Source organism: Peromyscus californicus, unplaced genomic scaffold (assembly GCF_007827085.1).
Source record: "Peromyscus californicus insignis strain IS unplaced genomic scaffold, ASM782708v3 Scaffold_22__1_contigs__length_63687245, whole genome shotgun sequence".
Classification (NCBI taxonomy): Eukaryota; Metazoa; Chordata; class Mammalia; order Rodentia; family Cricetidae; genus Peromyscus; species Peromyscus californicus.
This window is the reverse complement of record NW_026294525.1, coordinates 9,484,238-9,508,982: the sequence shown is the minus strand read 5'-3', so window position 1 is coordinate 9,508,982 and position 24,745 is coordinate 9,484,238. Positions and strand designations below refer to the sequence as shown.

At 49.3% G+C, this 24,745-nt stretch overlaps 1 protein-coding gene across 1 annotated transcript in view; it reads right to left on the bottom strand.

Annotated features, from left to right (window-relative positions):
• Ezr (ezrin) overlaps positions 1 to 23,908 on the bottom strand; it is a 44,938-nt gene extending 21,030 nt beyond the window's left edge. Inside the window, exons 1-2 of the mRNA XM_052750876.1 lie at positions 23,774 to 23,908; positions 805 to 888 (exon numbers count right to left, since the gene is read on the bottom strand). Coding sequence (XP_052606836.1) covers positions 805 to 888; positions 23,774 to 23,785 — 96 coding nt within the window. The 5' untranslated portion in view covers positions 23,786 to 23,908. The remainder of the gene's footprint in view (positions 1 to 804; positions 889 to 23,773) is intronic.
• Positions 23,909 to 24,745: the final 837 nt, after the last annotated feature.

The following is a 24,745-nucleotide window of genomic DNA, read 5'->3' as shown; positions in this document are numbered from 1 at the left end:
AATATGAATATAGGATATTCTGTTTCCTCACGAAAGCAAGCAGGACCACAGGGTTGATGCACTTAGATCCACTCCAGGTGTCAGATAGCACCACCACACCCTTGTCATGGTGCTCACATTAGCAAAGCTGCTTCTGTCTCAACCACAGAAGAGGATTCTAAATAAAGCAGAGGCGGCCAGCTATGGCCCAGATGCCAGATCTGGCCTGCTGACTGCCTGTGTGGCCCAAGGTAAGAACAGGGTTCTGGTTTTTGAAGGTTCAGGAAATCCCTTTTAAAATGCGGTGCCCGTATCGTATTTTTATCTGAACAAGGTCATCAATTCATGTGCTCACAATTCACGGATTTGTGGCTGCTTTTCAGTAACAGTGGAAAGAATGAGCAGTTATAACACAGACCACATGGTCTTCGAACCTAAAAGAGTGACTATCTGGCCCTCTGCAGAAAGAACTTGCTGACACGTGACACATGGTTATTAAACAATGTTTGATAAAGTTTTCTAGCCCACTTTGAGAAGGGCTGAACCATTTAACAAAATTGTATTTGGAGCAGTGTTGCTATGAAAAACCCCAATATCTAGTGAGTGTTATCAACGAATAGCTACTTAACAAAAAGACCCGACTTCATGGGTGTTTCATGGTAGATGTGACCGAGGTCTAAAACAGCACTCTACTTTCTCAAAAGCCCTTTTCATCCGTTACCCGGAGTGAACCAAACAAGATAATCTACTTAGAAGAGCAAAGGGTAGGCCTCTGACAGACATCTCCTAAGTGGTCAATTCCCCTTCCCAGTGTCGGAGACTGACCTGATCAAAAAGCTGTTTCCCGGTGGTGTTTGGCTGGATGGCAAACTCCAGCTCTGCATCCATGGTGGTCACCCGGACGTTGATCTGGAAAACAGGAAGAGAAACTTGAATCTCCCTGTGCCTTCTTCCCCGGAGGGGCCTCCCACCGAAACCCAGAGCTGCTTGGCAGTGGGGCTGGTGCACACACTCCTCTGTAACATCTGTCCTCGCGCCAATCACAAAACACCTGCCGCAGGTCCTAAACGAGGGGCAGCTGACTGGAGCCTCAGCAAGTTCAGGATCTGGGTTCATATGCGGCCTTTTGCCTCAAGAAAGCACATTCGTGTTGAGGTCTGCACAAGGGTCAGGTGAGGCCGGCGGGGCTCCTGAGGTACCGGCCAGAGGTTCACAGCAAGGCAAAAGGAACGAGGAGGAGTAGGGGCCATGTGCCCGACAGTTTGGGGGACGTTAGAAGCTGAGAGAAAAGGGTGCAATGAGCAAATATCAAAACCAAGGAGGACAGAACAGCACGCAGCCATTTAAGAGGGTAATTAGGAAGCAGAAGGGAAAACGGCGTCTAACATGAAAACCGTGACAAACAGTGCGGCGTCTATCAGTGCTAGCATGTGTTAGATGTAAGAGGAAGGCAGTGGCTGGGGCCCTCCCTCAGGCTCGCTGGCGGCTGGGCCTTAAAAGGCTCTACTCTCACCCCGCTAGGGTTTTTTCGTCTTTGTTTGTAAACAAGTTGAAGCTGGAGAGGTGGCTCACCGGTTTGGAGCATTTGTCGCTCACGCAGAGGACCCGGGTTCAGTCCCCCAGCACCCACAGGGTGGTTCACAATCAGCTATACCTCCAGTTCCAGAGCATCTAATGCCCTTTTCGGACCTCCATGGGCACCAGGCGTGTGTGTGTGTGTGTGTGTATAAACTTTAAAATTTTTTAATTAAAAGTAAAGTCAAGGCAGTTCTCACACCTTGCGCTTGAGAAAACCCAGGCTTTAAGTACAGGAAACCTTCTCGGTGGCTTTTCCATGTCACCCTCCCACAGGGAAAGACCACAGCACACAGCGGCTGGGATTCAGACAGGGCCAGAGGGGTCTCTTCCCAGCACAGGGGCCCTGTCGTGAGGACAGTATTTAGTCCACACAGCTCAGGATCCAGTGGATACTGGATGTAATAGTGGAGAGCAGGCGCCAGATGCGAGTTCCTTTGCCAGAAACAGAATTTGTCTGCTTTCTCTCCAGCGTGGCAGCACACACATTTAACCCTAGCACTAGGGAGGCAGAGGCAGGCAAACCTCTGAGTCTGAGGCCAGCCTGGTCTCCATACCAAGTTTCATCATGCAGGGCTACACAGTGAGACACCCCTCTAAAATACAAAAACAAAAACCAAGAAGAAGAAAGAGGAGGAAGAGGAGAAGGAGGGAGGGGAAAAATCAAAAGGTTTGTTAAAGATTGGACAAACCAGGGGTCGCTTTAACGGACACCCCAGAGGCCCGGAGCATTGCGAGCTGGCATCACGGCTGTGCGGGCTGCGGAGACGGCTCAATGGACACAGTGCTTGACACAAAAGTGTGGGGACCAGAGTCTGGTACCCAGACCCGCTGGAGTTGGAGAGCCTGGGGTGCCAGGAGAAAGCCTGCCTCGATAAATAGAGGGGACAGCAATCAAGAAGAGTACCAGCATCGACTTCAGGCCTTAGCAGGCATACATGCACATGTGCATCTATCCATATGTATGTACCCGCATTTACAGGCACATTTACACACGTGTACGCACACACACAGCGGATACCAACTGTTCTGAAAACTACATGGAACACGTTATTAGAAATGTAAAATGTAATACCCGTCTCCCCTTGGAGGCTTTTTTTGAGACAGTCTCACCAGAACTCACTATGCAGACCACACTGGCCTCTAACTCGTGGGCAATTCTCCTGCCTCGGCCCAGACTCCAGGCAGGTGTCACCACACCCAGCTATGTGCTATCTTTGGGTTCCGATTAGGTTTTATTCTAGTCAAAGTTCAGACAACTCTGAAAGGTGAGCAAGTGACTCCCTAAGTACTTCTGCTGACGTAGGCTATTAGCGCTCAGTCGAGTGTGGGACGTGAACTCCTTAAACGTGCTCAGGTCTGTGGGAAGCTATGACTCCATACCTTCCACTGCAGGAGCCTAAGCTCCAAAGCTGCAGCGACAAGGTGATAGCTCTCCACCAGCCCTATCCGAAGGGACAATCCCTAGGTCTGGCTGGGCATACGTCAGGATTTTAAGAATCCTTCCCTAAACCAGGTGTGGTGGTGCACACCTTTAATCCCAGCACCCAGGAGGCAAGAAGCAGGCAGATCACTGAGTTCAAGGCCAGCCTGGACAGCCAGGGCTACACAGAGAAACCCTGTCTCTAAAAACCACCATACACAAAGCAAAGGCAACAAACAAAAAGGTTCTCCCTAAAGGTGCCCAGTCAATATTAACCTAAGTATAGATTCATGTATACAGTGCCGTCTCCACAATCTTGATAAGACCGATACAGGCGTGCTAAGCAACCGAGGCAACAGACCGGCGAGTGAGCACAGCCCTTGTCCATGGCTGCACTGTTCTCAGTTGGTGGGCATGTGCTGCTCACCAGTCATGGCCTAGGAGCTGAGGAAGCTGCTGGCATCTGGACAGCATGGTGATCATTCTACAAGATCGCCCTAAGCACCACAGATCCTTCAATATCCCTCAGATCCAGTTCCCAAGCACATGTGTTCCACATCACTGGACCTATAAAAAGCAATACTCCCCAACTACACACATTTCCAAAATGCGGCACACACCGCCCTAGTCTATGGCACAGTGGACTACTTCGTGTTCAGAAAGACCAGTAGGATTGTTTTCAGTGTATAAATCTTTAATAACGTGTTGCAATGCAGCATAAACGTCCATCAAAATTTAAATGCAACCTTTAGTAACTTAACAGGACCGTTCACATACACATTATGGGAGCCTGAGAGAAATCAGCAACAACTGCGGCCACTCCAGCTTCCCCGTGTCGTGCCCCCCTCTCCCCCCCTCATGATAGGTTTGCATGGTAAATGATGGTTTTTAATGAACTCGGAGGATCTGGATGCGTCTGGAGCCTGAATAGCAAGGATAAAGGAGAACTAAGTGGTCCTGTTGACAGGAGGGCGGTTCCACAAAGAACTCAAGGGACTCACAACTCCAAACTGCCTGTGAAGACGGGAGAGCAGAGAGCCTGTGGCAGTTCTTATTGTCTGGATAATTTACATCTCAGACTTGTCAAGAGCAATGCTGAAGGGCTGCAGTGTAGCTTGGAGCTCTTAGTACTTGGGGTCCTACATACACATCCCAAAATTGCCAAGACTGACTGATGTCAGCATAATCACTTGTATATGCATCACACACACACACACACACACACACACACACACACACACACACACACACTCCTCTCAGTCACTTAAAATCCAATCCCAACATTCAAAAAAGAGAAGGATTTACCTCAGGGGTGCTGTGGGATGGTCTGTATGTCAAATGTGTTGCTGATTGGTCAATAAATAAATCACTGATTGGCCCGTGGCCAGGCAGGAAGTGTAGGCGGGAAGAGGAGGAGAATAGAGCTGGGAAGTGGAAGGCTGAGTCAGAGAGACACTGCCAGCCGCCACCATGACAAGCCACATGTGAAGACGCCGGTAAGCCACGAGCCATGTGGCAAGGTATAGATTAATGGAAATGGATTAATTTAAGCTATAAGAACAGTTAGCAAGAAGCCTGCCACGGCCATACAGTTTGTAACCAATATAAGTCTCTGTGTTTACTTGGTTGGGTCTGAGTGGCTGTGGGACTGGCAGGTGACAGAGATTTATCCTGACTGTGGGCCAGGCAGGAAAACTCTAGCTACACAGGGGTGCCAAAGTACTCTAAAGCATCATGCCTATCTGAGATGGTGGTGGGGGACAGACAGGTGTGCCTCTTGTGCACCTCCCCACACACAATTGTGAGGCTGATGTAAGACAATTCATACCTAGGGTTCTAAGATGTTAAAATCCCTAAACAACCTGACATAATCACACTAACTGCTTATGATGGAAATGTACAGGTAAGTCCAACTATGTAGCATCCTTTAGGTTGGTAATAATGGAGTCTTTCAATATCTTCTTGCTGTCAGAACTTTGAATGACTTTTTTTTTTTTTTCCCCTGAGACAGGGTTTCTCTCTGTAGTTTTTGCGCCTATCCTGGATCTCGCTCTGTAGACCAGGTTGGCCTCGAACTCACAGAGATCCGCCTGCCTCTGCCTCCCGAGTGCTGGGATTAAAAGCGTGTGCGCCACCACCGCCCAGCGGAATGACTCATCTTGGCATGAGATGGCTCAGCAGGTAAAGGCGCCACCACTAAGCCTGACCTGGGTCTGAGCTCCCAGACTCACGTGGTGGAAGGAAGGACAGACTCCCAGCGGAATGACTCATCTTGGCATGAGATGGCTCAGCAGGTAAAGGCGCCACCACTAAGCCTGACCCGGGTCTGAGCTCCCAGACTCACGTGGTGGAAGGAAGGACAGACTCCCTGAATGTGTCCTCTGATCTCCACCAGTGGCCTATGTGTACAATCCCTGCACCAACAACACAAATAAATGTAATTTAAACTTAATTTTAATTAAAGTTAAACATTAAAATCCCTTTTAAAGGAGGTTATCTTGGACACAAGCTAGGTCAGCATGGTACTGACAATATCAGAGCTCCGTGAAGAAAGTGGGCTTCTAATAAATACACGAATGTGTCACATTGATCCTATTTAGTGGCCCCAGGGCAGCACAACTCAGGGGAATGACTTCAGTGGGAAGGGCCAGTTTCTCATTTCTGCCCGAACATGGTGCAGGGTTTTCTTTAAACCAAACCACCTAAAACTGAAAACGGGAATGAACTGAAATTTTATTTCTAAAAAATAAGGAGGAAACTAGCCAGTAAAAATTAAGAGAAAAAACTTGGTGGTTTTGTTTTTGCTCTTAATGAAAAGCAACTAGCATTTCACAAGCATTCACGGGGACCACACAACCACACGATGCACACAGTATTTGGGGTCAGAACAGCACGGTGGCCTGATCAACACTGACTCCACCACCCTCTGCTTACTAAATCTTTTCAAAGTATTCTGTTTGTCATTCTAGGTTAGCCCAGCTTAAACCTACTGTCCCCAGAACGGATGAGATTAACAGGCCTGGCCCTGCTGGTGGGTACCTCCCACGTCCTAGGCTCATTCAGGACATATAGGCATCTGTGGGCACCACGAGCAGACAGCAACTGGGCCTCCCAGGAGTCTGCCCTTCCTCTGCCTTAGGTGGGTTTCATGAGCTTCCTTGGAACTGCTTAAATGCCCAGCTGTCAGTCTCAGAGTCTATAAGGTCTAGGTATCTAGCCTAGGTTCTTCTAGAACTCACGACCCCTGACCCCCCAGAGTGCTGGAGGTCACAGGTGTGCACCACCACACCTGGCTCAGGGATTCATATTTCTTAAAACTATGTCAAGAGTTTCTGAGGGCAGGCCAAATGCAGGCATCAGCCGGACCTTGGCCAGAAGGAAGGTGTTGTCGGGCAGTGGTGGCTCACGCCTTTAATACCAGCACTGGGAGGCAGAGGCAGGAGAATCTCTGTGAATTCAAGGCCAGGGGTTCTCCAGAGAGAGTTCCAGGACAGCCAAGGCTACACAGAGAAACCCTATCTCAAAATAAAATAAAAAACGAAGGACCGAGTCCTTGAACCCAGAGCAGAAGATGCTCTGTCCTTGGGCCTCAGTCACCTGATCTGAACAAGGCCAGTCCTGAGTCCTGTCTCCCTTAGGTCTGAAAGGCTCGATGCCAAGTTAGGTCGATGTTCTCAGCTAGCTGGGGCTGGTCCAGGGGAATAGGGTCTGTCCAGAGACGTGGCTCTGGGGTGCAGATGGCCTGCCCTCTCTGGGGCATGCAGATGGAACACAGGACAGTCAATAGCATCACCTGACCATAGGGAGGACACGAACAACAGAGACTAGTGACAAGCGGCCAGGGGGACATGTTCATGGACACCTACTTAATTTTCAGAACGACCTTTCTGGGCAGACAGGCTGTCCAGGGCTGGCTGACCTGCGTCTGTGCCTCAGAGATTAAAGACCTAATCACCCAACCCAGCCCAACCCGGCTTTGTTTTGAATAAACCAGGTGCAGCTACCCTGTTAAAGAAAAATAAACCCGCCTCCCCTTTGCTGGTCCCTCAATCACTGGGCAGAAAGGTCAGAAGGTCAGAATCTTTTTCTGGGACCCCCCCCCCCCCCGCTTCTCATCCCCCGTAGAGGGGTTCCCCACCTTGCACCATGCATATAGTCTGAAATACGTCTTGTGCATCTTCTGGCCACGTCAGTGGCTGTGTGATCCTCTAGGGAGTTATGTGACTTTAAAGAGAATAGAAAGACACGGGGATGGGGCCATGTCCCAAGGTCATGTGAGTGTGGAGTGATTTTCTTGTTCCTTTGTTTAGTTAAGGCAAACTAAAATTCCACGATGGCCCAGGCTAATATTCCCAGACTCTGTTGCCTACGGGCATCTCAAAGATGCAAGGTTTTCCAGAATGCACTTTGAAAAACACCATTTCTGGGTCTTTACAGTTTAATTATCAAAATGGTATCTAAAACACCTTCTAAGAGTCTAAGGGAAAAAACAGACGGACCGACGGTGAAACCTTGTACCGTCTCTCCTATCTCTCCCACGTGTAATTGCCGAGTCTGACTTATGTCAAATTATCTCCTGGCTCTTTCTCTGGCCTTGGTAAATCAATCTTGTTGCTCAAGTTTCCTTTGGGTAATGTCACTGAGGGACTTGAACTTAGCTTAAGATTTCTCACTCACTCTTGTTTGTTTTGGTTTTTGAGACAGGGTCTCTATATTATGTAACCCTGGCTGCCCTAGAACTTGATTTATAGACCAGGCTGGCTTCGAACTCACAGAGATCCGCCTGCACCTGTCTCCCGAGTGCTGGGGTTAAAGGCGTACGCCACCATGGCCAGTTTCTACACTCACTTTTACAGAGTTAAGTGCAATCACATCAATACAAGCTCTGACAAAGGGATCATTCTAGACTGATTCCACCACACACAGTCACGTGACACAGCCTTCCGGGAGCAGACTACAGGTGAACCTCTCTTCAAGTATCAGGAATGCCATGGAGCAGAAAGGAAATTCAGAAAGTGGCATCTGAATGTTCGGATTTCAGGCAGGGGATTCGGTGGTAAGACGGCACCCAGTTATCACACCTGTCTGGGCTCAGAGCTCAGTCTGGGCCCAAGATTGTGCTGAGGTCAGCCTTCCTTATCAATGCAAATGTCAGCGCTGTTTCCCAACATTCCAGCCAGGAGTGCCACTTCAGCAACTTCTAACAACCTGCATGTACTTGGGGAGGACCTTTGACATGCTTGGAAATTGTCGGGATAGGAAGCAGACGTAGTACCATTCTCCCACAGAGGGAGGAAGGGGGGCGTCACAGGTGACATCAGATGAATGCTCACCTGCTGCTTCAGGCTACTTGATTGGATAATGGAGCCAGGTCTGTGTTTTGATTTTCATGTTGAATCAATGCTTTTTTAAGAGCTTTGAGGAAATACAATTTACATGCCATTTAAAAAAAAAAAACCAACCCATTTGCAATGTGCAATTTGGGATTTCTATCATTCACAGAATTACACACAAATATTGTTGTCAAGTTTTAGTTTTAGTTTTTTTGTTTTGTTTTTTGTTTTTTTAGACAAGGTATTGCTACATAGCACAGCTGGCATCGACTCACAATCCCCCTGCCTCATTCAAGGATTTCAGGTGTGCACTGTCATACCCAGCTGGTTTTAGAATGCTCTCAACCACCTCAAAAAGAAAGATGGTGCATACTAGCATCACCCCCCCCAATCATTCTTAAGCCCCCAAACCTTGTTGACCGATAACCTATTTTTCGGCTCTATGATTTGCCTATTCTGGGTATATCAGATAAATGAAATCCCCTGTCTGTCGCTTAGCACGTTTAAGATCACCTCTGTTGTGCACGTATTAGTACTTCATTCCTTTTTATTGCCACATGACATGCCACTGTGTGGACCCATCCCTTCCTCGGTCTACTTGATGAATGACTGGGTAAGCATTTTATTTGCTAGTCTGTTCCCTGTTGCTTTAATGATTGCAGACAGGACAGCTAAGACGCAATGTCACTCAAGCCAGACTATGTATGGTCAGCTTGACGGAACAAAGACGAAAGGGGACTGATTTTCAAAAACTAAAACGTTTAATGAAGCTTTTTTTTTTTAAAGTTTTAAAATCAAAATATTCCATGTTCTTGGGATGGCAAGACTAGCTATCAAACAAACGGGCCTGACCATAGCAACATACAATCCCACTCCACTCCCACCCGGTGGGCAGGGTCAGCCCTTGGGACTGAGTGGGCTGCTGAGCTGGGAGCTGTTAAGCTGTGGTCCACCCCTCCAGGGCAGACGTGAAAGATAGGCTCTCCCTGGGTCCTGTCTCCCTAGACAGAAGCAAGACTCAGTCCTCAGGTCTGTATCTCACTCCAAAGATACTGTTCACACCACACTCTGATATTAACAGAATCCCCTCCCCCCACCCCTCCCCCGCCCCTAAGAGCCTGCTCCTGCTGAAGGAGATATGCAGAAATACACTTTCTATGGTGTCCAACCAGAGGAGGAAACCCAGGCCACAACCTTTCCTAATGGTCTAACAAGTGTGGTCAGCTACACCTGAATACTAACCTGGGTGTTCCTCTGGGATGTTAGCCACATTGTAGCCGGTATTAGTCCAACAAATGAAACACTTGCTTCCTAGGCCCTGGGTCAGACAGGGCTGTACGTGAGGGGTGAAGTCAATGACGTGCTCACGGGAGAGAGTTTGACATGGTGAAGGCTGCAACTTCTTCAGCTGGGACTAAAGCACCTGCTGACCATGATCTGCATGGGGGATGGGGGAAGATGAGACAGAGGGGCCCATATTCTAGTCCTCGGGATTCTGGTACCTTCTCATCTTCGATACAAACCACCGTCTCTGCGAATGCAATGTCATCTTGGAGCATCTGCTAAGACACAGTGGCCATTTTGTACAAATGCTGGCTAACAAATTACCAAATTCTGTAAAACATTGCCAGTGACTTAGCACACCTTAACCACCCTCCTATGGAAGGCAGACTACAGCCCACAGCAGGGGGACAGTTTCTGTGGCTTACTGTTGGGATTTTTCTTCTCCCTCCGAATACAACCCCCTTTGGAAGCCATCACAGCAATGGCTAGTTAAAAGTTTTTGGTTTTTTATTTATGATTATTACTGTGTGCCCGGACCCACCACAGTGTCACAGGACCACTCACTGTGAAGCTGGTTTTTGCTACCCCCCTTTATGTAGGCTCCAGGGAGTGATCTCACATAGCCAAGCCTGTGCACAGCACCTTTACCTGCTGAGCCAATCCCCCCCACACACACACCCGCAGGGGCCAATTGTCAAGATAACCTTGTTTCCATCTGTAACAACATGACTGCCCACATCTGCACTGGGGCTGTTTATATATGCATAAGGTCTATAAAATTGCTGCAGTGGCAACTCCCAGGACAGTGTTTTATACTGTTACTGTTTCTGGAAAGCAATTATTTGTAACCCCCCCTCCAATTCCATGAAGCTACCCCTTCTTTTGGAGAGGGCCAAAGCAAGCACTACTATGCTGAACCAGAGTTGACCAAACTATCGCAAGAGTACTGCGGAGAGAAGTACCACGACATGGGGTCCTGAAGACAGGGCTGTTTATTTAGGAACCTCACACTTGTTACAACGCTCACATGCTTGCCAATCTAGCCTTGGCAGTGTGGTTCTTCCCCAAACCTCCTGCCCACAGCTAGAGCTGAACCCAGACATTCAAAGGCAGGCTGGCAGACATCTCAGCTCCAGCTCTTGCTGCCAGGCGTCCTGAACACTCTGCTGCTGTGTGCAGAAGGTGGGGACAGCAGGATTATTGCACAGTAGGGATGAAACAGCCCCTCGGAGAAGCTGCAGTCCGTTTACACCAAGCTCTCCATCTCTAAGTCTAAGAGTGTAAAGCAGCCCCGTCGGCACTCTTAGGAAGGAAGAGTGCCATATGCACAACGAAGCTCTCAGCCTTGGGTCAGTTACTACAGAAACCGTCCGTCAGGCAAGCGGGAAAATCTGTACGCATCACTGTCTCTAGCAAAGCAAGGCAAAAGACATCTGACTAGGATGCATGTCTTCAGAATAACAACACTGTTTCCATATGATGAGTCGATACTAGGGTATGTATCTTTTATTGCCTAATAACAATAATAAAATCCAATGTCAGAGCTGACAAGGGTCCACTTGTCACTCAACCAGACAGCCGCTCCACAGAGGTCAAAGTGCTGGTCAGCAGTTCTACTGCCTGGCTTTCCCAGGAACCCTGAGCGCCAGTCACCCCACTCACAGAAATATGAAGTCACTGAGACATGGTGGCAACATCTGGAGCACTGGCCAGGGCCAGCAGTTCCACTGAAGACTCTGTTCTTGGGGGCAGCTGTGGCTCCCCAATAATAAGGTCAAGGAGCAGGGGGATTCAAGCAGGGCTGTGTGTGTGGAAGGGCAGATTTCCTGGTGGTAGCATGGATTAAGGCTAACCCACCACCAGGCTGATGCCTCTTTATCAGCCATCTTGGCTAGCGTCTGCCCTTGCACTAATCACTAAGGAGAAGTGAGAGGTCAGAGCCAATGGAGCCAGCCTGACTGCAGGAAGAAGCAGGCAGTTCCCTCTCCAGTTCACAGCTCTCCCTCAGTGTTGAGAAAATGTGAGTGTAAATTTTAAACCAAGTAAGTGTCTAAAGCCATCGCTTCAACTTTAAATCACAAGCGGGTCTGGCAACATGGAAGTTGCCACATTTTTTCAAGATTCATTTCTGCTTATGTCCACATTCACAGCTGTCTACAAACACCTTATACCTGCACCCTGGGATACTTGGATACTTACAGTATATTTCAACATGACTAGGATGGCTTTCTCCCCACTTAGTGTGAAGCATAATAAGCCATGCCTTGTTCATCCCTGGTGTGTGCACAGCCAGCCTGATGTGGCTTCCCAGGAACATGGCAGGTGCACACCCCTCACCTTACAGATGCCAAGTGCACTTCAAGGAACTCCGTGGGTAACTTTGATCACGAAAGCTAACATAGCGTCCTCCTCACTTCTCTTTCCAAACAGTTCTCACTACACCGCCGCCACCACTAGACTGCTATCAACATTAAATCCTTAATATACTGCCATAGGTGCTGGGCCTGGAAACTACCTGGCAACTGTTCCCCGGGCAGGTTTCCGCCCTGTAACGTAAACGTGTGTGTTTTCACTACAGCTCCAACAGTGACAAGGTTAACTATTCTGTAGGTGACTCTGAATGGCTACCGCTTCCTGCCCAGGAACTCCTAGACCTCACTCAGTGTGAGTGTGTGTGTGTGTGTGTGTGTGTGTGTGTGTGTGTGTGTGTGTGTGTGCGCACGCGTGTTGTGTCTTTGTCATCCTTCAGCCCACCCCCATGCATGTGCATGAGCATCGGCATATATCTGCCTATCTCTTTGTTTGAGATGGTGGTGGTCTCTTTAAGTACCTAGTCAAACCTCAAAGTCCCAATCCACCTGCCTCAGCCTCCTGGGCAGCACGCAGACACCACCTGCCTGGACTGGTAGTCAAATCTTTTTAATACCCGAGGCCACTGAGCCCCAGCTGTCTTAAGCAACTTTCTCAACTTCCGATACTCAAAAAATTTTTCTTCTATTTGTATAGCCCTTATGGTTTATTTCTAAGCTTGTCTCGAGGCCAACAGTTTCGGGCTTCTGAATAGAAAAGTCTGTATTACTCAACTGCAGAGTGAAAATGGCGAAGAGCTCAGATGAACTAATACTTTCCCATAACTTCGAGAACATGTAATGAAATCTCAAGTTCTTCTCAATAGCTCCTTTCTGCCTCAGAAAGTAAGCCACTTCCTGCCCCCAGACCCACTTCCTGTCAGACCAAGGCTGCTTAACAAACACAAAGAGCGGACAAACCAGTCCTGTTTGTACTCATTATGATCAGGGGGGGAAAAAAATCTGACCTTAGAACCAGAAAGGAACTTTCTGAGCGTTCACATTCAAAAGAGGGCTAGGTCCCTCTGCTTCAAAACCTGGCTGGGAACAGGGAGTGCTGAGCCCTCCCCACGGACCTGCAGACAGCAGAGAGTGAGAAGAGACCGACCCGTGGGCAGAGCGACCCAAAGGACCCTTTCTGGACTGCCGAGTCTAGGGCAAGGCTGCCTAGTGCCCGGCACCTGTAACTTCTCACATGCTTTGTGTGTGCCTGTCTGTAAGTGGGTACCCATTTCTTCCAGCCTGGGATTTCCACGGGAATCAAACAAGAATTCTCAGAAACCACCTCACACAGGGCAGGAGAGAGAAGTAAGCGAAGGATTTTACCTGCTGCCAAGGCGAAGCACAAATAACTCACACCCCCCTCTGTCCACCAAGGCAGACAAAGTTAGTTCTCATTCAAGGGCACTTTCTCTTTAGCTAACAAGCTAGGAGTCTGGATCCCATGACATCTGATTTCAGTTTCACTAGCTGTATCACACATACTTCAGCTCGGATGCAGCTCACTGAAATACCTGCCCAATTAGACACACAAACTGGAGAGGCCCGTAGAGCAAAGGTAGGGACGGCCAGGATGGCTACTACACGCTACGCTGATTTTTAATTCTCGGCTCAGAGAACAGAACATAGGACACGAAGGGCCTGTGGACTAAACCCACCTGGAATGTACTGTTTTCTTTGTAAATTTAGAAGTCTGTGAAGACTTTCCTTTTCGAACCCAGCGGAGGAGGAGGAGGGGCCGGGAAACAATGGAAGTGTCAGCTCGCCCGCCCCGATTTCTTTGCTAACCTGTTGTTCTAGGGACCAGACCATAAAGCCAACCACACTGAAATCCAGTGTGATTTCTGAGACAAATCTGCCCTAGCTAAGACCACATGAGCAGGAATATTTTGCAGTTTAAAGAACATTTTTCCTATAAGAGGCTTGGATAAGGGTTATTTGAATTTATGCCTATGAAGTCTTTTCTTTGGCCTTCAGCAATTACAGCCAGTCTCCCAACAGCTTTACTTTTCTTTAAAAAAAAAAAAAAAAATCCACTGTAAATTGGTATGTTTGTAAAATCTGCTTGAATAAGCAGACTTCAAAAAAGTTTCTATTTTTAAAACTTCTCTGTTTCTGAAGTTACATTAGGTTAAACCAAACTCTTCAATTTGCATGTTGTAACAACCAAATACCACAAAGGGGTTATGTGCACAAGTACTTGACTGGGGGTAAGAACACGGGGTTGTACACTTTTCAGCCCTTGTTACCGCTGACAACCACCCCTACCCCACCCCCACCACTGGTGTTCTCCCTCCCCTCCCCACCCCGCCTGTCCTGCCTCCAGCACCAGGACACCCCCTTCTCCACTCAGCCATACCTCACAGTTCATGATGTTCATTTTCAAGTCTGACAAAGCTGCTGGTAAAGACACCCCCCTCCCACCCCAAATCTCGAAACTACAGACAAACAGCAGTGGGGTCACCGGGAACCTAGTTTGTGGGTTCCCATGTCAACTGCAATTTCTGATGAGAGATCACCTTAAAAACATGTGTGTTGAGGGGAGGGTGAAGGCCCAGGTGCCACGACATCAGCTATTCATTTGATCGGCACACACAGGTCACCTAAGTGCTGCGACACCTCTTCAAGACTTCATGGAGAACCCCTCAGCATACCACTGAGTCTCCGGCCAGGGACAGGCTCCCCAAATCAGGGGCGTCACCTTGTCTGGATTTCTAACTGGAAGAAGGTGCATACATGTTATGAGGAAATGAAGTGAAGAATTATCCCCTTTTCTGCACCTGTAATAAGCTTTGTGTGCCTGTTTGTGTCTCTGTGTGCAGGCGTGTGCGTACGTGTGCATGTGTGCGTGCGTGTTTTGTGTATGGAGGTCAGAGGACTGCTCCTCTCTTTCCACCATGTGAACCTGGGGATGGAACTCCACTCAGACCCTCAGGCTTGGCGGCAAGCTCCATTGCCCACTGAGCCATCTTGCCTCCTTTTCCATATCAAACTGTGAAGATGTAAACTCTCCTACAGACAACCCAAACAGTCACAACAAATAGGAGAGCTACAGTAAGACGCCACATGCACTTCCTTCTTATTGTGACACCAGACTCCCTGGAATGCTTCACCTACTGGGAGGATGAATCTTGTATATTTTAAGGACCTCCAATCCCATCTACCCACCCACTTCAGCCTGCAGCCCCATGGGTCCTTTTATGGTTGGTCTGTCCAAATCCAACTAATACATTTTGCTGCCCTGCTTCTCACTACTTCCACACTGTCCTCTCCAGCCAGCTTCTTAGGAAGAGGCACAGTTGTCCCAACACTACCTCCCTGGCTAAGGCCTCCTGAGGAGGCTCACCCAAACAGCAATGCTCTGTGTACGCCAGTACGGCAGCATCTCAGTGAGAGCACTAACAGCCAACGAACGGATCTCACTCTAGGCTGTGCAGACCACGTCATCTCCAGACCATGTCCAGACCGGTGTTCCCTTCAGGAGCATAGAGACCAAGCAAGGCTGGATCCCCTGCCAAGACACACTGAAGAGGAACCTACAGAGCCACCATGGAGACATAGGCAAACATTTCTCAGCCAATCTCTCTGACCCACAGCACCTGAGAAATGACAGACGTGTCTCAGGGGACCCAGAAGATGTTGGTGTATACCCACCACGAAATCGATGTGAAAACAAAGTTTTAGAGGAATGTCCTTCAAGACAGTGTTCTGTACAGGCTCATTGACAACAGAAGTGATTTACAAGAACAAACAACATCACATCTTGCCCACTGTGGTCACTTTGGTCAACAAAAATCAAACAAATGAATAAAGCTGAACACAGGCAGTAGCTGTCTGTCTGCTTTTCCACATCTTATTAAGACTCCCCCTCTCTACCCCTCGACCCCTATCATGTACCAACCCTTCTTGAGAACAGCTAGGTCTTACCCTAGGGAGGGGCAGAGGGACCACTGCTCCCTGAGGCCTCTTGGCACAAAGGCGATCTCAGGCCTATGCTAACTTTCCTTGGCCTTTGGCCACTAAGGGAGGGTGGGGCATATTCAGGAAAGGCATTAGAATGCACATCAGATGGGAACTGGTCAGCCGTGATGTGTGACTATGTAGGGGTATGAAGGTGACAGTGATCCAGTCTCTTAGAAGGCCAGTGATTGTTAGCCAGTGTACTCCCAGGACCTGAAACCCCGGGCCCGGGAGACAAACACTGTATGCTGGAGGGGTGTGAGCAGTACTGACCACGAGAGCGAAGGAGCAAAAGCAAACTGTATCTGCTGCCTAGTTCAGTGGGCTCTCTAAATTAGAGGGAAAAGAACGGGCATCATGGGACAGGGACACTTGCAATTATAGGAGAACTCTGTAGTTGCAAGCAGAACCCACCAGGGTCAGGCACAAGGCCGAGTATGTGAAACACACACACACACACACACACACACACACACACACACACCCCTATCTCCTCGGCCTCCGTATAAATCGGCAGGTAGGTTCTTGTTTATAGGCACAGAGGAAGTGAAAGCGCCCAGTGAGAGGCAAGCTCCTACCGACTCTACCATTCCCTAACCGTCAATAATGCAAGAATGCAGAGGTCTTTCTGCAGGCAGATGCTTTTGTGTGTTTTCTAAACCGTCTGACCGCTCACTGTACAGCCAGCAAAGGCATTAACAAAACAGGTATCAAACACCAGGACGGGCAGAGCTAAGGTCTATGAAACGTAACGAGGAAACGTAACGAGGAAGACAAGGGGTCGGTGTCGCTCCAGCTGGGTTTCATTTTTAAGTTTTCAAGGATAACAAAGCAACTCACTTACAGACATTCTCTTTCCAACTCAAATATCAGGTACAAATTGCTCTCGGCATGTGCCAAAAGTCTGTCATTAGACCATGGCTTAGGAGGTGACACAAGATACGGCCACTTTCCCTGTGAAACAACGGGCCGTCACCAACAGCAGCCTCGCTGAAACACAACTTCAGCCCCAACCCTGCCTGCACCCCATGACAGGCTTCCCAGCAGGGGTCTGTGCTCAGGACGTGCACTGAGAGTCTACTGACAAAAACGGCGTCTTTGTTTTATGAGAACAGTTTTGTGAAAACCAGAAGCAAAAGGAGTGTTCCTCCCTCCAAATATTGGCCTAGTCATAAAACACACACAAGGCCTAACCAAAGCTCAACAATAGTTACCTTTATCCTGGAAGCAAGGGATTGGCCCTTTTCTCTGTAAAGGCCCAGAGGGTAAATACCTCAGGCTTTGAGGGCCTTATTTGGTGTCCACACGTATGGCTTCAGAAACCTAAAAACATTCTTAGCTGGGATACCTCAGAAAAAAACACTGGCTTCTACGTGTTGGTTCACCTGTGCCTTCCTTAAATGAAAACAGAAACCTCCACCATCTACTTACTGTGACGAATATCCCCCAAGCAAGGCTGGGTGACTTTCTCTCGGGCAGGAGGAAAGAAAAGCAACAAACAGTAGTTCACAAAAAGCTAGGCCAAAATCTGCTGTGCCTGTGCTGACCTGTGTGGTCCCACTCAGTGACACCCGTCCGCCCCTTACTTCCATCAGAGAAAGTGGAGTTGAAGTTAGTAATTTTTTTGTTTTCGGCTTTAAAGTTTGTTCTCTCAAATACATTAAACTAAAAGGGTAATATGTTCATGAAGTTTTCCTTTCCTTTGAAACAGCATTACCATCTATCTGGAGCACTTAAAAGGACTGTACTGAATTAAAAAAAAAAAAAAAAAATGGAACCAGCCTGAGGCCAGAAATGTTCTCGGCCCTCAACCCGGATCCCTTATCTGCCCCCTAGCAACTGGCCAAGGGGGGGGGGGGGGTGCCCTGGCCCCGTGTGCTGCTGGTCACTCTCCTACCTCACCGTGTATGACCTTTGCCCACACTCACCTTCTCCATTAGAACTTCTCCCAGGCAAAGCCCCTGTACCAGGCCCACAGTGGTACCCGACAACTCACCACACCCAGGAACCCCAAATCTCAGGGGATTCTGATAACAGGAGATGTGAGAGACGGGGGTTCGGTTTTTTGACTGAACATTTCCTGCGGCTCTTTCCCTGTGAAGTCATGGACAAGCTTGACCGAGAACTCCACTTTTCACTGACAGTCTACACCCAGAAGTGGACCTGAGAGCCACAAAGCTTGGAGTATGTGAGATTAGCTGTTTGAACTCCGCAGATACAAGTCTTGCCTCACTGTATCCTCAGTAGATCTTCTGCACTTAAAGAGGACAAACGGAGTTCTGTGGATACTAAATGTCTAAGAGCAAGCAGTATAGTTGAGATTTCTGTGGTTCTCTGCATTTTATTAGAAAATAATGTATATTGGCCATCTGTTGAATATCTTAGTCAAAAGTTTCTAAGTCACAGTGTAACAGAATGGTTTTATTTGGTCCTTTAACTTTCTTTTATATGTATGAGCCTGCATATCATACAGTACCCGGGGGGTCCAGAAGAGGCTGTCACATTTCCTACCATGTTGGGCGCTGGGAACCAAGCCCAGGTCCTCTGCAAGAGCAGCAAGTGCTCTTCACCACTGAGCCATCTCTCCAGCCCTACTGTGGTTATTTATAAAACTCTTGGGCTGGGGATATAGCTCAGTTGGCAGAGTGCTTGCCTAGTGCGCACAGACCGCTAGGTTTGATCCCAGCACAGCATACACTGGGTGTGATAGCACAAACCTGAAACCCCAGTCAGTACCTGGAGTTGGAGGTAGGAAGAGCAGAAATTCAAGGTCATCCTCAGCTACAAAGTGAGTTCTAGGCAGCCTGGGGACTACAGGAGAACTCTCCACCAACATCTAAAATACCGCCTTTACTCCGGGGCCAACAGCTATGGCGGGCAAGCATGTTAGGAAAGATGACAAGATAGATCTCTGGGCTCTTCCGCAAGCACTTCATATTTCAATAGTGACAGCGCAAATTAAAAACTAATTAAGAGGGGCTGGAGAGATGGCTTAGTGGTTAAGAGCACTGGCTGCTCTTCCAGAGGACCTGGGTTCAATTCCCAGCACCCACATGGCAGCTCACGGCTGTCTGCAGTTCCAGTTCCAGGGGATCTGATTCCTTCATGCACATAAAATAAAGTTAAATAAATTATTTTTAAAAAAAAACTAAGAATCAATGGGAAGTCCACGTGTAGTTAATGCTGAAAAGAAAGAAAACTCAGTATGTTCTCCTGATCTTGGAAGCAGACTGTGAAATTGAGCTGTTCCATACAGGACAGTGGACTCATCCAATGACTAAGGAGACCCAGCACACCGAGCCACACTAGGGGTGGCCAAAGGGTCAAAGAGTCACAAGTCTCGGTCTCAAAAACTAAGAATGACAACTCACTAGGTGGTGCTGTCTTCTTCTCCCTAGCTAGAAACGTGAATCAAGTCAGTCTACATTTTGCTGAGAAATCGCAATGTTATGGTTTACGACAGCGACCGACAGAGACCAGTGGGGAAGGAAAGAGGAGAGAAAGGGGAGTCTCACGGGGATAAGGGCTCCTCCCCCCACACCCCCAAAAAACAAACAGCCCCTGCCAAACTAAGCTCTGCTCCTGGACCCCATGTAGAGAGAAGCCAAATCATTGGCTTGCATCACCTTGCATCAGAGCTAGCTAGAGTTAGAGGCCCACCCTACTAAACCCCTTTCCCACCTCAGTCACAAGCCAGAGTCCAAAACGGCAATATAAGGTCGAGGTCAGACTTTAAAAAAATAAAACTTTTTTTTTCTTTCAACTTTAATAACACATACAAAAGCAAGTTCTCAAACGTCCAATCATTGGTTCTTTCCCAGCCACGCGTTCATCTGCGCAAGTCAGAACCACCTGACCCAGCCCTTGTGGTCCTGTGTATCCAAAGCTACCAACAATGCTTTCCACTTTTTCCTCCCCTGGTCCAGGCTGCCACACTCTCTTATGCCACTCACCATGTGGCTCCGGCCAGAAGGTCAAAACCTGAGTCAAGATTAAAATGCCAGAGCATGGCTGACAAGGCACAGCAACCAGGCTCCAACTGGAACCCTAATTCCTCCCACTTCCGGGCCAGGGTGCGTGCTTACCCCCATTCAGTACCCCCTCTGCTCCTCACTGCTCAGCACTCCTTCCCACAACTGCCAGAGTCACAGCTCAGCATTTCCTGTGATTACTGCCTGCCCTGAAACCAGACTATGAATCCCAATAACAGGGGTTACGTCTGTGTCTGCCATCCAGCACCTCAACACCTCCCAGGAACTTAGCAAACGTCTGTTGAACTCCTGGATGAGCTATAAATATTCATCACGCCTTATTGTGTGATGACGGCAGATCGGTAACCCTAGCCAGCATTTCTCACTGCCCCATGCCAAAACCTTAGCTACCTAATTCACCATCTGTCCTGGGTGAAACGGATGGGGGTAGGGAGCAGCATGCATGTGCTCTTCTCAATGAAGGGGTGTGGGCATGCACGCACATATGCACTTAAAGCCTACCAGTATATTCATTAAAAATCTGTCCCTGTTAAAATATCAAGTGAAAAGCAATATTCCCAGAGAGGTAAAGAATGTCTCAGAAATTATCTTGGAGCATGCATGAAGCCCTGGGTTCAATTCTTAGCAGCAGGGCAAAACAGAAAGTTTTAGTTCACAGTAGATATTCAAACACACTTTCGAGGTCGCACAAAGGGTAAACTTTCTCCATTAGAAAGGTCAATACCACCACTTTGGACTCGAGCCTGGTTAAGGCATCTTGGTGCCGCAGAGAGGCAGTTCCCCCTTGAAGCTCTGAGATATCTGAGATGGTGGCTTGAAAGGCAACACCCTTCTCTGAGACCAGCCGGCAGCTTCCCACCAGACCAGGATGGCAGGTTGGGGAGAACAGAGAGAAGGGAGGGAAAGAGAGGAGCTCCCTCCCGGGCTACCCTGCCTGAAAAGACTGTGCAACAACTGCTTCCTGAAGCGGCTCCTCACCCCAACCCCACCTGGGTCTCCAAGGAGACGACACAGCATCCAGTCCTGACACCAGGCGAGCAGAGGCCCAGGTGGACTCCAAAGCACCGCCCGGACTGCCTTACTTGGAAGTCCACCAGTCCTAACAGACGGAGCTCCAAAGTGACCATGGAAAATCCACGAGCAGACAACAGGACACAGCTGTCCTTCCTTGAGTACCAGCCCCCTCCCCAAAAGCCTTCCAAGCAGGATTCAGTCAAAATTTGGTCCTCTTCAGGGGATCACAGGTTTCCCCCACGCCTCACCCCACCCAGAGGCTGTCTTAACGGTTGCACTTTACTGGGGAATCTTTCCCTCTTTGAAAACACGGTATGGGAGCACCAAGCTCTGGTCTGTGTCTCGGTTGGAGAACCAGACTGTGAATCTCCACAGGAAAAGGACCACGTTGACCTCTGTGCCAGGCACCCTGCTTGCTGAGTGAATAAACAAACATCCAACCTTGTAATAAACAGGGTCTAACTATCATGTCATGTGCACTCTTTTATGAACAAAGCTGGTTCAGTCTGGAGAAGAACTCAACCACCATGTGGAAGGTCGAAACGAACTATTTCAGATGTGTCTTCTGTTGACTTCAGTCGCCTCTTACTTAGTACAGTGGAGCGTCTGGGTCTCACTGAAGCCACCCAAGCAAAGGCTCCTTTCAGGCTTAAATACAATCAATAACCTTTTGTTTAAAGGACATACCTACAGTTTGCTGGTGGATGCTTCATTTAACATTTACCCAGGCAGGAAATAAACAAACCCCACCCCCACCCCCACCCCCACCACAATAAACTAAACTAACAAACCTGGTTTCTCATTAACAGCCTTAGAGATGGCCACTATCAACGGTCCATCCCTAACATCCTCCCCCGCTAGCTGCAAAGGGACAGGAAGGGATTTCCTTCAGCAAGCATGCACCTTGCACCTGGAAGGAGCCCTCTCAGCAGTCTGGAAATTGTTAACTCTGGCTATTGTGGACCAGAGACTTCAAAAAAGTTACTCTGTTACTGAAGCTGATCGGCACACAGCTTACTGGACAGCTGATCGACTCTCTACCTCTTCAGAAGTAGAGGTTCTTACCACAGGAGACCAGGACAGAATTGAAACACACCAGCCATTTAAAAGAGAGAGACAAAGAGAGAATCTTAAAAATGAGGCAGTTTTGACACAGTGCAGTGTCTGGAATTATGAACACTTTATCTTAATGGAAACGAGACAGGACAAATAACAAGATTCCATCCACAATAAGGTCCCCAGAACACTCAATTCACAGAGGTAGAATAGTACAGTGATTGCCAGGGAAAGGGAGACTGTTGCAGTGTAAAACAGTGAGTGACGTTGGAAAAATGGACGACAGTGACGGTTGATTAACAATATATTTAATGCCACTCACCTACACATTTAAAACTAGTTATAAAGATAAATTATATGCTAGGTATATCTTATAATTAAGAAAATAAAAAGAAGAAAAGAGAAACTACAGTTTGTAAAGAGAGAAGAAAAAGGAGCGACTGGGAACAGGCGCCTGACCCTTTTTTTTTTTTTTTTTTTTTTTTTTCTGGGCACTATCTCTGTGTGTTTTAATGAAATCAAGAAAACCACACCCGGAACTAATGTACTGACCACCCCCCAGCATCCGCGTGGCGCCTGAGCAAGACATCCTGGGCCAGTTTTATACCACAGGCACTGTGCGGATGAGTCACTTTTGAAACGCATTTTGCGTAGGGTTAAAATACTCTCTCATGAATTACTCGGACCAAAAATTATATTGATACCTGGATCTATTATCATTTTAAGAGTAATAAGATTTCTAGGGAAGAACCTCCTTTCAGAGAACATAAAAGGTAAAAGTAGTAAAAGCAGAAGGAATAATTTCCTCATCTTTGTGGTTTTTATTAATCTTGATTATTTTCTTCATCTCGACTAAAAAAAATACAGATATAAAACTCTCTCCCTCGCCGGGCGGTGGTGGCGCACGCCTTTAATCCCAGCACTCGGGAGGCAGAGCCAGGCGGATCTCTGTGAGTTCGAGGCCAGCCTGGTCTCCAAAGCGAGTTCCAGGAAAAGGCGCAAAGCTACACAGAGAAACCCTGTCTCAAAAAACCAAAAAAAAAAAAAAACTCTCTCCCTCTATCCAGTCACCCCCCGCACCCCCCCCCCGTGTTAAGGCAGGTAGAATATATTACGCTGAGGACCTGCTTTTCAGTTGTTTCTCCCCACCCCCCAACCCCGTCCCGCCAACAATCTCAACACAATCAGATTCAAGAACGGAGAGGCAGGCACGCAGCACGTTAATTAGCCCAAGTTCACCACCAGGGCCCAATGAACCTCCTTATCAAGCCTCTTGGGACTGCCTCATCTGCAATTCAGGTCCATGGCTGACCCTCTCCGAGATAGGGATCCTGCAGCAACCAGCAAAAACCCTGCTTAGCCCGGCCGCGCCTCTCCAGAAAGGGCTGAGACCAGGCTACCCCAGGCACAGAGCCTCCCTTCTCTCAAATGCCCTTCAAATCGCCCAGGAAGGTGTGGGTTGCAAGTGGTTTCGGTCGCTCGGAGGAACTGGGCGGGCAGGTGTAGGTCGTTAGAAGCCACCCAGTCTCCGTGCGATCTGCACTAGTTAAGAAACTTCCAAGTGACATTAGCAGACACTTTTCAAGCAGCCAGAAGACCCAGGAGGGGGTTGGGGGAAGCCAGCGACCCAAAAACACCAGCAACGGGGACTAAAGAGTGCCACAAAGGCGTCAACAGGTACCGAGAGGGCAGCCGGCGCCCTTCACCAGAAAAAAAAAAAAACTGCCTCGCAGCAGCCCCTGCAAGGTGACTCCCGGGGGGAAGCCAGCCTGGCGCACGCCCCCCTGCTCCTCGACAGCGACGACTTACTGGCTTGGGCATTTTGGCTGGCTGGTGGCTGCGTGGGTCCTCGGGGAAAGTCGGCTGTGCAGCGGCAGCTGAGAGGCGTCCGGAGCTGGCAGGCGGAGGGAAGCCCTGAGCGCGCCCCGCAGCCCCGAGCTTAAGAACCGGCCGGGCGGCGCCGGGTGAGTCACCGCCCAGCCCGGCGCGGGGCGGGGCGGGCCGGGGCGGGCCGGGGCGCGGGGGCGCGCGGGAAGCGGGGCCGAGCCCCGGCGAGTTTCACTTCGTGTAGCAACCGTTGCCCCAGCGCTGAAACCGCAACTGCGGGACTTTTTTTTTTTTTTTTTTTTTTTTTTTTTTGAGAAACACTTTTTTCCCCCCCCCTTTTTTTTTTTTCATCACAAACTGGGAGCGGCCGGGAGGGGGCGTGTCTACGCGGCCCGCGCTGCGCCTCGGCTTCGGGAAGGACCCTCCCCCCCACCCCCGCCCCGGGACAGAGGGTCGTACAGTGGCTTGAGCTCCACTCTTCCCCCTTTTTCCCCCACGCGTGGGGACCCCATATCCGTGCACGGGTGGTCCGCCCCTCCGGGGAGCGCACGTGGCGGTGCACCGAGCGGGGCGGGGTCCCGGGGCCGCGCCCCTTCCCCTCCGCAGGCTCGCACGACCCGCGAGGTGCGCCCGCCAAGATGGCCGCGGCCCGGCGGGCTCGGGACTGGACCGGACGGGACGGGACGGGACGGGACGGGACGGGACGGGACGGGACGGGACGGGCCCCGGGACCTCCCTCCGCGCGCCCCCCGGCTCACGACTCCGCCGAGTCGGGTGCAGCGGGCGAGCGCGGAGAGGGAGGGTGCTGGTGCTCCGCGCTGTCCTGAGCGGAGTCGAGCAAATGCAGCTCCACGTGGTGGGGGCGGCGGCCACCAGGCCCTTCGTGGGTGGGGCTGCCGGGTCTCACTCCGGTCACGGCCCCGGGTCTCCGTGCACGTGGCCCGCGCAGCCTCC